This window comes from Lithobates pipiens, unplaced genomic scaffold (genome assembly GCF_037356315.1).
Source record: "Lithobates pipiens isolate NorthernLeopardFrog02 unplaced genomic scaffold, aLitPip1_a1.2 Scaffold_1, whole genome shotgun sequence".
Taxonomy (NCBI): domain Eukaryota; kingdom Metazoa; phylum Chordata; class Amphibia; order Anura; family Ranidae; genus Lithobates; species Lithobates pipiens.
The window spans coordinates 114692047-114705627 of record NW_027507685.1 but is presented as its reverse complement, the minus strand read 5'-3'; the positions used below and the strand labels follow the sequence as shown (position 1 = coordinate 114705627).

The window sequence follows — 13581 nt, the reverse complement described above, 5'->3', positions numbered from 1 at the left end:
TCTGGAACTACTCCTATTGGCGGTGTATATACCTCTGCCCTTCCAGTTCACTGTTCTCACAGAAGGTCTTGCTTTCATAGCGGGACGCATCAGGGATGTCCTCTATCACCCCTCCTATACGCCATAGCAATGGAGCCCCTCCATGTCCGCTTTGCGAATGCACCCCGGAATCAAGGGGCTGCAACGTGGAAATTGAATTGAAAAGATCAGTCTATATGCTGATGATATTCTTTTCTACCTTGCGGATTCTGGCCCTTCCCTACTGGCAGCATTGGACACAATTCGAACATTCTGCAAATATTCTGGGCTAAAGATTAATTGGGACAAATCCCAGATCCTCCCTATTGACCTTGGCCCCCCCCCCCCCCACAGTACACCAGGTCGCCTCTCCTCTTATTCGTGTAAGCTCTATGAAATATTTGGGAATAATAATTACCTGCTCTCCTGAAGATTTTGCCAAACTCAACATAGAACCCTTGATTGTGACTCTAAAAATCAAAACACAAACATGGGCTAAACTACCCCTGGGGGTAATGGGTCACATAAACCTGATAAAAATTACCATACTTCCCCAATTTTTATACGTGTTGTGGCATGCCCTGCTATACCTACCCCTTAGAATTTTCAAAAACATAGAAGCTATCCTTAACTCCTTTGTGTGGGGAGCGAGTCGACACAAACTATCATGGCAAGTACTGAAAAATCCCACTGACTTAGGTGGCACGGCTCTACCCGACTTTAACCTATAGTATCTAGCAGCGCAACTATCCCACCTTTATTATTTAAATAAGCAGGATAATGATTGTTACTTGGCCCTGGTGTGCTCCTCCCAGGCCGGCGCATACACCCACCCCTCCCAAGTACTATTTAGAGACCCAGCGGATCCGTGGGTGCTGGGAGGTCATGGGGGACTGCTGTACAACCATTGTAAAATATGGGAAGTAGTGAGGCGCAGACTAAAAATACCACCCACACATTCACATACCCCACTGTGGAATAACCCAGGCCTGAAAGAATTAATCTCAATACCTGATTATAACTTGTGGCATACCTTTCAGACGTCTATCAAAATGACACTTTGAAATCTTTCCAACAACTCCAAGTTGAATTTAACCTCCCTAACCCCATGCTTTTCCAATACCTCCAGCTCCGCCACACCCTCCAAACTCAATTTCGTGATAACCCTCCAAGTCTAGAGCATATGGACACCCTGAATATTTCAATTGGACAGGACTCCTCAAAATTAATCTCCATGTTCTACAATGACCTTATCTGACCCACAGCAACTGCACTAGCCTACACCCTAAAGGATAGGTGGAATAGGGGCCGTGGGGGTGATGGAGGACGAGGAATGGGAGGACATGCTGGGCACCTGCAAAACAGTCTCTACTAAACTCTCTGATCGCCTAAAGCAAATATATATCATCCACAGAGTGTACATGACCCCTGGTCGTCTTGCTAAATTACAGACCGGCCCAGAATCCACTTTTCCCCAGATGTGACAGTCCCTCCAGTACTTTCTTCCATCTTATGTGATCTTGCCCTGTAATACAAGATTACTGGTCTCACATAGTTAAATTCATACACGACGAGATGGGATCCCCCCTAACATTATGCCCCAAACAATGCTTATTGGGTGTGTTCCCCGACCCAGAATCTGACAAGTTCCATATTACTTTTCTGCAGGAATCATTCCTCCGACAATGCAGGAATGGATAGCCACTATTAACAATGTTTAGCAGCGCTTATCACTTTCCTTTAAGTGAAAATAATCATTTCTTTCTGAGTTTCCAAAAGTGGTGCTTATTAGTGATTAGACAGTTCTTATTGTGGTTGATAGACAGCTTCCACCAAAATATATGGTTCAGGGGTCCCCTTTTGGGGATACACTCACCAAACGCCAGAAAAAATGAGCCTTCAGAAAACATCAATCACATGTGAACATCTCCTTAGCCACTAAATGTCTCTGTTATTGGATTGGCACTCCTGCAATGCCACAAGGGCCGTACTGCGGGGTACAGAGACGGGAGGTGTCAGGGGTGCACCTGGGGCTCCTCACCACAACAACAATCACCACCTCCACCGAGTGCACTCCACTTCCGGGAACTGGAGTGCACTCTGTGGAGGTGGCTAAGGAGGAGTTCACATGTGATTGATGTTTCTGAAGGCTCATTTTTTCTGGCGTTTTGGTGAGTGTATCCCCAAAAGGGGACTCCTGAACCACAAGTGGTGAATATTTTGGTGGAAGCTGTCTCTCTATCAACCACAATAAGAACTGTCTAATCATTAATAAGCACTTTTGGAAACTCTGAAAGAAATGATTATTTTCACTTAAAGGAAAGTGATAAGCGCTGCTAAATATAAAAAGTGGACTCTATTATTAAGGACTATTTTTTTGTATTGCTTTCTTACAGATATTTTTATACTTAAAAGCAGCAGCTCTCTTTAGATGTTTTTAATTATTTGAAGTGAACAGATTGATCCGTAGATTTTAATTCATAGGCGCTGAGGAGTGTGCGAATAGGGCGTATTTTATTTATTTTATTTTTTTGGCATACTTATTGGAAGTTTTTTACTATTAACAATGTACTACCATATAAGATGGAATCCTATGCTCATAGGGGCTGCCTGGCCAAATGGAAAATTTTGGGATTCATGGTTGGACAAAGCAGCCACATGTAATGCCATGACCGAGAATTCCCACGACCACTAACCTATAACCTAATGCGTAACTACCCTCTATAATGTACCCTTCAATAGAGTTACCTCCGTATATCAACTCCATAGCTGGCTACGGGTAGTGCAATGTACACAAAATTCATGCTCTCATGTAAATGTTCTTTCATCGTATCCTCTCCCTTTTCCCCACTCTTCTCTTCTGAATATTGCCTGAATATACTGCCTAATGTTCATATTTTGTCACTGTGAAGTCTTCTCAAATAAATAAACATCTTATTTGTAAAAAATAAAAAAAAAGAGGTAAAGAGCCTCCACTGGCCAGGTCAGAATTGATCGAGCATTCATTTTACCTGGTTACTTGGGGTCCTCTTGTTTCACCTGTTTGATGTCCTTCCTTACAGATTCCTGTATTCTTTTCATAGTTGCATACAGGGGCATAGCTACAGAGGTCGCACTTGCGACCCGGCCCCATGCTTTAGGGGGGCCTGGGACCCCCCCCCCCCCCCCGTACAGCTAAATAGGACGGGCAGCATATAGCGGAATTGATCCTCGCCTCCTGCAGCCGCTGAACGCCCGCGCCTCCTCCTTTCCCTCCCACAGGCATTCAGCGACTGCAGGAGGACAAGGAGCAGATCAGTCTCTCTCCTGCCCTGTCTGCGTGAGGGAGGGACTGTCGGTGCAGGCTCTGAGCTGTATGAGAGAGATGCTCTCAGCTCAGAGTCCGGCTGATGGGCACTGATAGACGGCATTGATGAGCACTGATTCCTGCATACTTTCCATAGTTACTGATCCCCTGGCCAATCAAATACAACAATCAACAGTGTTATTTCTTATGAATAGCCAGTTATAGTTTGGGCTTTACAAATACATCCAGATAAAAAAAGATCTGGAACCACCTCCTGAGGAAGCCCCTCTAAGCACAAAGTGTGCCTTGTCTTTTGCAAAGACCTCAAAGTTAATAATCTCGCACCATGTTTACTTTATCAACATTTTATGTATTCACAGACATGGGGAGCACATGTATGGGGATCATATCCACTCTCAATCATCTCTTCTCGTGGGAGAATAAATTCAGTGCATTTCATCTATCCTCATAGCGGAGTTCCTCCATACTCCCCATTGGTGTAGTTCCCTTGTATAGTCTATATAGAAGAGAACAGATTTTCTTTTTGCTAGAAATGATTGTTAAGAAAATTGTATAAAAAAATGTGGAGTTTTTGTTTTTGGCTGTGAAAATATGAAATGGACTTTCTCAGGAGATAGTTCTGGGCAACGTTGTATCTTTTTTTTTTTTTATAAAACTGAATGTGTTTATAAATGCAAAAAAAGTGAACTGGTTATTATTAAAAAAAAATAATAATAACACTACAGACTTTTGTGTCTGATTGGCTAGGGGATCAGGAAGAAGTTTTTTTTGTTTGGTTTTTTTCCCCCACTAGGAACAAATTGGATCATTTAATTTATTTATTTTTTTGGATTTAATTCAATGGACGTGTATCATTTATTTTAAAATCTATGGCACTACAAAAAGTATGCAAGTATCTCTATGGAAAAAAAAAAAAGTTTTGTTCCACATTTTCAAAGAGAAAAATAAAAACCTTTTTAATAAAGATTCCTGTATATTTTTCATAGTTAGATTACTGATACAGTTACTGACATACCTGATGCAAGGCATTTTGTTCATGATAAATGGGGAAAAAAAACAAAAACCTTTCAATTGATATTCCTTTAAATAAATAAATAAAATAATCTCTATTGAAAGTTGTTTGTGTTTTTTTATCTATATTTAAAGTTTCATCATGTAACATAGAAATATAATAAAATAGAAAAAAAGAAAGTACATTAACAAACAGTTCCACGCTGGTGGCAGCCATGTTTTACAATGTAAAGATGGTAAAAAATGGAAGGTGAGGCTTGTAGAGCATCTAAACCGTACTTTATCTGTTGAACCGAAGCACAAATATATTGTCTCAGATAACCCGACATGCCTTGAAGCTAGGAGGTGACTTGAACCCTACAACGTGGGTTAGAAACTGGGGGTGAAGAAGGAGAGGAGGGGGGACAAAATACAACAAAAGAACAAAGATACATGACAATACAACACTCCATGATACAACCAGTCCGAGTGCATGTACGTTGGTATTATGGTCGAGCAAAATTAACTAGGGGTCAGGATCCACCGCAGTCCCAGTCCCATTGGTGATGAGTCTGCAGTAGGCCGGGTCCCCTTGGGAGCCTGCTGTGGTCTTGCCAGTATAGTGTATCCAAGTGGCCCATATACTATAGAACGTATCATAACAATCTTTGCACAATAGATTGTGTCATTTACATTTTACATTTACAGAGTTGTCCAGAAACCTCTCCTGAGGAAGTCTATGCCACACTTTCACATCCCCCCCCCCCCCAAAAAAAAATAACTTTCTCCATAGGGATTCCAGTCTACTTTTCATAGTTAGATTAAAAATAATTCCTGTCCATTAAATTAAACCTAAAGATAGAAATTTAAATAAAACCTTTGTATACAGAATCCTAAGCTCAGCGTTGACCCACAGGAAGACAAAATAACCTTTATAAAATATATGTACCAATTTGTTCCTAGTAGCAAAAAAAAAAAACTCCTTCCTGACTATCCGATATGTCTCAGATCATCAGTCTACATTGTATTTCTTAATAGTTTTATTAGTCGGTAATATTGTGTGCATTTAGAATCACATCCAGACTTTTTTTTTTAACATCCAGAGAGTTCGCTCTTGAGGAAGTCTGTTTCACATATTCACAGCCAAAAAAAGACTTCCTCAGGAGATAACTCTGTGGATGTAAAAAAAGAAAGTTTGGATGTGATTGTAAATGCCCATAATATAATTGACTGTTAATATTAAGAAATACAATGTAGACTGATTATCTGAAATGTATTGGATTGGCAAGAAGGAGTTTTCTCCCCGACTAGCAACAAACTGATATATTTTATAAAGGTTATTTTACCTTCCTCTGGGTTCAGGATTCTGTACATGGAGGTTTAAATTGTATTTCTAGCTTTGGGTTTAATTAAATGGACATGTGTCATTTTTAATCCAACTATGAAGAGTAGACTATTATCTTTTGGGGAATTTTTTTTTTGGGGTAAAAAAGTGTGGCAAAGGCTTCATCAGGAGGTGGTTCTGGGCAACTCTGTAGATGTAAAAAATGAATCTCTATGGAAAATGTTGTTTTTATTCGTTTTTTTATTTTTGTTTGTTTTATCATGAACAAAATGTCTTGTATCAGGTGTGTAGCTCTCTATCTTATCTTTGTGGTGACCTCCGTACGGGTTGATAATGGCTTCAGAATTATAAATAGTTCAATGTCGTTTTCTCCACCAGGTGCCGGCCCTCCCCGTCCTCCCATTATTCAGCGTCTTCATAAACCTGTACTTCATGATGCAGCTGAAGTCTGAGACCTGGATCCGATTTGCAGTGTGGATGGTGCTAGGTGAGCATCATGGACTTGGATGACAACAATATCTTCATATGTAAAGTTATCGCTAAATTTTAAAAAATAACAAATTAAATTAATTAATTAATTAAATTATAGGTATTGGAATTTTCTTTCAAATTTGTCTGTCTGTGAACGTAACAAATACAAATTTATCTGAAGTTACAAATTATCCGAAATAACGAATGCCGCATCTAAACAAATTTATACTAAATAAATAATAAAAAGGTTTTATTATTATTTATTATAATTAGATCGTTACGTTCCATTCGTTTAGAAACGGCATTCTTTATTTCAGATAATTCGTAACTTCAGATAAATTTGTACTTGTTACGTTGACTAACAGCCAAATTTGAAAGGAAATTTCAATAGCTATAATTTTTTATTTATTGTTGGTTATTATTTCAGATTTTCGGGTTTTCGAATCTTCAGCTTTTCTGCACTGAGAAAAAATTTGTTCGTTTTCGTTTTATTGTTTTTTTTTTTTGTTTTTTTTAATTCGGATTTCCTTCGAATATTCTGAAAAATCTGAAAAAAAGAAAGAGAAAATCAGTAAAATCCCAAATAATAACTATTAAATTATAGGTATTGGAATTTCCTTTCAAATTTGGCTGTTTGTGAACGTAACAAATACAAATTTATCTGAAGTTACAAATTATCCAAAATAACTAATGCCACATCTAAACAAATGGAACAAATTAATAATTAAAGGTTTTATTATAATTAGATCATTACGTTCCATTCGTTTAGATATGGCATTTGTTATTTCAGGTAATTCGTAACTTCGGATAAATTCGTACTCGTTATGTTCACTAACAGCCAAATTTGCAAGGAAACTCCAATACCTGTAATTGAATATTTATTATTAGTTAATTATTTCAGATTTTCGGGTTTTTGAATCTTCAGATTTTCATTCTTTTGAATATCCAGATTTTCAATCTTAGTTTTGGATTTTGCTAACTTCCGGAATTAATGAATTTGAATTTGTCAAAGTTTGTGTAAAAAAAACGAGTTGGGAACTAAACAAATTGCACATGTTTTTGTATTCCCCCCCCCCTTTTATTGGTTGAGCTAGATGGACTTGTGTCTTTTTTCAACCAGACTAACTAGGAAACATTTTATGATTATCTTTTCTTTTTTTTTTTTTTTTTTTTTTTTAAGGGTTCCTCATCTATTTTTCTTACGGCATATGGAACAGCACCGAGGAGCGCAACGCTAAAAATAAGGACAGTCTTCTGAAAACAAAGGAAGCTCTTCCCGAGACGAAAGGCCTGGAACTCTCAGCGGTGGCGGGGTGTTGACCTCTTTGAGTTTGTAGACTGATGGCGTGTACAGTATATTTATTAGGGGGCAATCTGCCTTCATCCATTTCAAAAAACATTATGGCCTAAATTGTTACATCCTCATTTCTGTGGTATTCAGCGATGACGTCGGTCATCTGTTGTTCTTCCAATGCATGAGTCTTATTGTAGGGTGATATTATGAGACCCTACAGATGGCTAGCTTTGCAGTCAGTTACAGCTTGCGGTCCTCAGATCTGCTTGGTCACTCTCTTGGCAGTTTATAGTCTGATGTGGATCTGGGCTGCACGCCTTGCAGTATTCGACCAAAGGGGGAGTGATGGCAAAGGATGGCGCCGGGTGAGGCCCCAGTGAAAGAATGAAAGGTCACCAACACGCCATTAAGGATTCTCATGGATTTATTGGTGGAATGTTGGATAAGATCACCATCTTCCTCCTCACAATGTCGCCTTGAAGAAGGAACACTCAAAGACCCTGAAATGTTGGCCTTATCTGGGGAATGTGACATTCCACCAATAAATCCATGGGACTCCTCACTGGACCTTTCATTCTTCTCGGGCAGCTAGTGAAGTATTACATTGTCTCAACACTCCATGATGGTCGTACGTTGGCATTGTCATCTCACTCTGGTAGTGTAGTCTTCCGTGTTCCTCTCCCGTGTGTGTGTTTTTTTTGTTTTTTTTTAATATCCATTTCTTTTGTCTCGTTTATGATGAGATACGAAATATAAACACAATCAGTGGCAGTGTTGCAACGCTGATGATACATTCCCGCTGCAACGTGCCAGAAGAGTTATTTATAACGTTTTGAAATGAACTGAGGGCACAAGATTTCCCCGATAACCGGCTGATATTGTAACTCGCCGACTTCACACAAGGAAGACATATTCTAGGCATTCCAGACTGAACGGATGAAGAATTTTAAAGTTTACAGATTTAGGAAATATTTATTGTATTAACTTGTACTTCATATTCAGTGACTTCTCAAAGTGCTACTTGAACCTTAATGTTACCGAATAGTGGAGATGGATGGAAGTCTGAGAGATGCACATTTCATCCACCTTCCTCATTTTTGTTTTCTCTTGTGTGAGTTTTCTAGAACATTGTTCATCCTTTATTGGAGGATTGAACGTTCTGACTGCATATATGATTTTCTGAAATCTGACAGCTGCTATCTCAAATGGAGCAGTCTATGAAGCTTGTAGGTTCCACATGTGCTATAAGGCCAAACGGTTGTGGACATCTGACCGTCACACCTATATGAGCTTGTTGGACATCCTAGTCCAAAACCATGCCCACCCCCTTCACTGTGGCTATTAATATAGAGTTGACTCCCCACCCTTTTCCATGGCCATTAATATAGAATTGTGGCTATAAACTCTTCTGGGAAGTCTTTCCACAAGATTTTGGAGGGTGTGTGTGGAAATTTGTGAGGTCAGGGTCTGATGTTAGACGTGTTAGGCCTCATATTGGGCACCAAAAAAAAAAAACACCTGGCTCACCATCGGCATTCCAATTCATCCCAAAGGTGATCAGTAGGGTCAAAGTCAGGGCTCTGATGTGGAGGAACTCGAGTGTCCTGCACAAACTGGTTGAACCATGTCTTTATGCAGTTGCCCTCCCCCTTTGTGTTCATACCATCCTGCATTCTTCTAAGAAGACTTTCCACAAGATTTTGAAGGGTGTCTTTGAGAAATTGAGCCCATTTGTGAGGTCATTTACTGATATTGGATGAGAAGGCCTGGCTCACTTTTGGCATTCCAATTAATCTCAAAGGTATTCAGTAGGGTTGAGGTCAGGGCTCTGTGGAGGACACTCGAGTTCCTCTAACCAGATCAGCTTGTTGAACAACCCATTTCAAAACCCCAGCCATTATTATAGAGTTGTCCCTCTTTGTGACTAAGAACATCCTCCACTCTTCTGGAAAGACTTTCCACAATCGTGTCTGTGGGAATTTGTGGCCATTTGTGAGGCCAGGTACTGATGTTTGATGAGAAGACCTGGCTCACCATCAGTGTTCCAATTCATCCCAAAGGTGTTCAGTAGGTTTGAGGTCAGGGCTCTGTGTAGGACACAGGAGTTCTTCCATGACAAAATGGTCACAACATGTCTGTATGGAGCTGGCCAACCCATGTCTTTATGGAGCTGGCCAACACCAATCAACCCATGTCTTTTTGGAGTTGGCTTTGTACACAGGGGAGGCACACTGGAACAAAGGATCTTCACCAAACTGTTACCACAGTCTCTTTGTATGATGGAGGCATCCCAGGACCCTTCACAGAAGACACCTGAACTCCATCATTTGGAATGGGGGGGTCCATATACTATATATAGAGGAGGGTTTATTGGTGTGATGGTGAGATGTATACAAACATTGGTCATATAGGGTACCTGCCATGCAGTAGCTTTACACCAATTACTCTATTAAAGGGCAAAGAGTGTAAGGCAAAATACATTTTCTCGATCTGTTCAGTAGCGCTTCATAGGACTTTCCTCTGCTCCAATTGGTATATTAATTCAAGCACTTATTTCCATAATGTTTGAATATCTAAATACATTAATACTTGATTAGTGTTATTTATTGTGTTCTACCGCTGTGTGTGTGTGTGGTGGGAGCATGTACAGAATGAAAGGATATATATATATATTTTTTTTTTTGTAGCGAGGACAAACCTCAACCGCAGATGGTAATTCATATTTTAAAGCGTCCTTCTAGCCAGAACCTTTTTTACAAAATTTTGGATAGAATGGGGAAAGTTTAGAAGAACCCCTGTCTACGTTTTTAGAATGGATATCGGGTTTATATCCCATCAGGAAACAGTTTCCCAATTTTATCCAAAATAAAATCAAATCTTTTGGCTGGAGATGCAATGTACCCAATTCGGTTTTATATCTTTGTACTACTGATTTTAGGTTACATCTTTTTTAATTTTTTTCCCCCTCCTATGTTGTGTTTGTCATTTAGAATAGTGGTCTCCAAACTGCGGCCCTTTGCTTGCTTTTATCTGTCTATTTCATCCACACAGTGGAACAATGGAGCAGAATCATTAGGGCTCAATTCCTCCCAATGACATCAACGATGGTGTCATTGGGAGGAATTGTGCCCTATCGGTGTCATTGGGAGGAATTGTGCCCCAACGATAGGGCACAATTCCTCCCAATGACACCAACGATAGGGCATAATCCCTCCCAATGACATCAACAATGGGGCACAATTCTTCCCAATAACACCAACGATGGGGCACAATTCTTCCAAATGACACCAACGACGGGGCACAATTCTTCCCAATGACACCAACGACGGGGGGCGCAATTCTTCCCAATGGCACCAACGACGGGGCGCAATTCTTCCCAATGGCACCAACGACGGGGCGCAATTCTTCCCAATGGCACCAACGACGGGGCGCAATTCTTCCCAATGGCACCAGCGACGGGGCGCAATTCTTCGCAATGACACCAGCGACGGGGCACAATTCTTCGCAATGACACCAGCGACGGGGCACAATTCCTTCCCAATGACATCAAAGATGGGCATTGTGCTACTGACAGCAGGACCTTTTCTACTCCAGTACTCTACTACTATTGAAAACCAGGGGCTGCCAAAATGTCACAAAATTTGTAATGCAGCACCCTATGGTGCATAGTTGCTTCTGTGCATTGAGATGCTATTCAAAAAGAATGACAACACATAAGGGGGGGGGGGGGGGATCTGGTGCAGCTGTGCATAGAAACCATGACCATCTGCACCAGATTCTGTGTGCTCCAGTTTTAGCAAATCCTGTTTGCTGTGCATTGTGGTAACGCACATACGGCGTTGATATAAACTGACCCCTATTGTGGCAGGTCAATAACAGGACATATTTTATACCCGTTAACCGTATTTATTGAGTTGCATACATTCAGTGCCATTTACATTTGCTATTTTATTGCACTGTAACCCGTATTATGAATTGCAGGGATCAGAAAGGCAACATTGTATTTTCCAGAGAGATCATCAGAAATGCACTTTGTTGCTTTATTTTTGTTTTTGTAATGTAACTTATATATATTATATTGTATATTTTTTAAATAGAAAGTGAAAAAGTGATTTGTTTTTGTTGTTTTTTTATGGAAATGTAGGATTCTAATGTTATGTACTCTATAATATCAGACGTAATTCTAACTGTATTTTTTTACAAATAAATATATTTGTGTTTTGTTTCTATTCTTAGGTTTTCTGGCTTTTCATTGGTTTAAAACTCGCATGCCCTAGATCAGTGTTTCTCAACCCTGTCCTCGAGTAAGCCCCAACAGGCCATGTTTGCAGGTTTTACCTCATACTGCACAGGTGCTTTAAAGCGGAGCTCCACCCTAAAGTGGAACTTCCGCTCATTGGAACCACAGTTGCCACCTTTCAGGGGGGAGGGGGATGCAGATACCTGTACAGTACAGGTATTTGCACCCACTTCCGGCATAGATATCCGAAGAATCTGCGGATATTTACGCCACTTCCTGCGGGTCCCCCGCTGTCTGCTGGGAAACACACGGATCCCAGAGACAGCGGGGACCATCCTTATTGCGCAGCGCAACTCGTGCATGCTCAGTAGGGAACCGGGAAGATACCCATACCCAAGATGGCGGCAGCAGCACCCTAGAGATGATCGAGAGATCGGCTTGGGTGCCGACATCGCGGGCGCACTGGGGTAAGTGTCCTTATTTTAAAAGTCAGCAGCTGCAGTATTTGTAGCTGCTGACTTTAAAAAAAAAAAAAAAAAAAAAAAACGCGGAACTCCGGCTTTAACCACTTAAAAAGCTGGGCCTATTTTTCAAAACTTGTTTACAAGTTAATCTTTTTTTTTTTTTTGCTAGAAAGTTAATTAGAACCCCCAAACATTTATATATACATAAAAAATATTTACTTTTTATGTACACTGTCCATGTATATATATTTATATATTCACACACATGTAATTTTTTTGTACACCGACAGTGTACAAAAAAAATTTAAATATATATATAAAAAATTTTTTTTATACACTGGCCCCAATATATATATATATATATATATATATATATATATATATATATATATATATATATATATATATATATGGGGATAGTGTAAACATAATAATTTATATATAAATATATATATATATATATATATAATATAATATATGTGGTGAAACTACAAATCCCATCGTGCCTCTGCCGATTCTCAGGGTCCTGCAATGTCTCAAAACAGCTGGAGGGCCGAGGTTGCCTACTCCCCTGTGTGCCCTAGAGAATAAAATGGCGGTCGTTGCAATACTTTTTTTCACACCACGTTTGTGCAGCGGTCTCACAAGCTGTAAGGACACCCCGGGTATGAAAGGGGGTTAAAAACACTCCAATCAGCCGAACAAGAAACCCATACCAATAATTCTCCCCCCCCCCCAGCCCCCCCCCCCCCACAAGTAAGAGACGAGGCCCTGTACGGAGGGCCAAATAGGAATCGGACTATTGAAATGAATGCAGGCTTTTTTTTATACACTTGAGAATACGGCAGGCGCCACATGAACAATGACCCGGATTCACCCCCAACATCACACAAGAGTTACATAATGAGCCCCCAATACACATTATTCGGAGTTTCAATACCTCCCCTAGAGGACAACAGGTGAGTTCATTAGCACACTTAACAGGTGAAGGGAAAACTGCCTCAGACAAGATTAACACAATTTACTTATCCAGACAAAAGCAACATCGTTGAGCAATAGCCGGTCGGTCTCTTACATTGAACTTCCTGGAATGGCCATATTAGGAGTTATACTTCCTGGCCACAGACCTCAGTGTATGGGGGATAAAACCTTTATATTGCTAATGAATATAATGGATGGGAATAGAAAGAAAAAGGGATTTTGACGGTGTGTACCAATAAATATTAACTAAAGATAAACAATAAATCATTTAAGTTAAAAAGCAGTTATACAGTAAGAATAATTGCAGTGGTTCACAGGTATGGTGGTCTGAAAGAGCTGATACATTTAAGAACATATTGTTGCGCATTAGCCTGACATGTTTCGCTGAAATGCTTCTTCAGGGTATGTGCGAACCATCAATTTTATAACAGGATAGACTACATATACATAAAAAAATAAGAGGGAGAAAAT

The 13581-nt window shown here is 40.0% G+C and overlaps 1 protein-coding gene across 3 annotated transcripts in view; it reads left to right on the top strand.

The window, feature by feature from the left end:
* The window catches only part of SLC7A3 (solute carrier family 7 member 3), a 38489-nt gene extending 26835 nt beyond the window's left edge, over positions 1-11654 (top strand). The window contains exons 10-12 of one of the 3 annotated variants that reach the window (XR_013271644.1): positions 6039-6147; positions 7312-9651; positions 9790-11654. Coding sequence is in view for 2 of the 3 variants with exons in the window: in XM_077474357.1 (XP_077330483.1) it covers positions 6039-6147; positions 7312-7451 (249 nt within the window). In the remaining variant the exon portion in view is untranslated. Of the gene's footprint in view, positions 1-3684; positions 5113-6038; positions 6148-7311 lie in introns of those variants that run through there. The other 2 variants (XM_077474357.1, XM_077474359.1) reach the window with 2 other exon arrangements.
* Positions 11655-13581: the final 1927 nt, after the last annotated feature.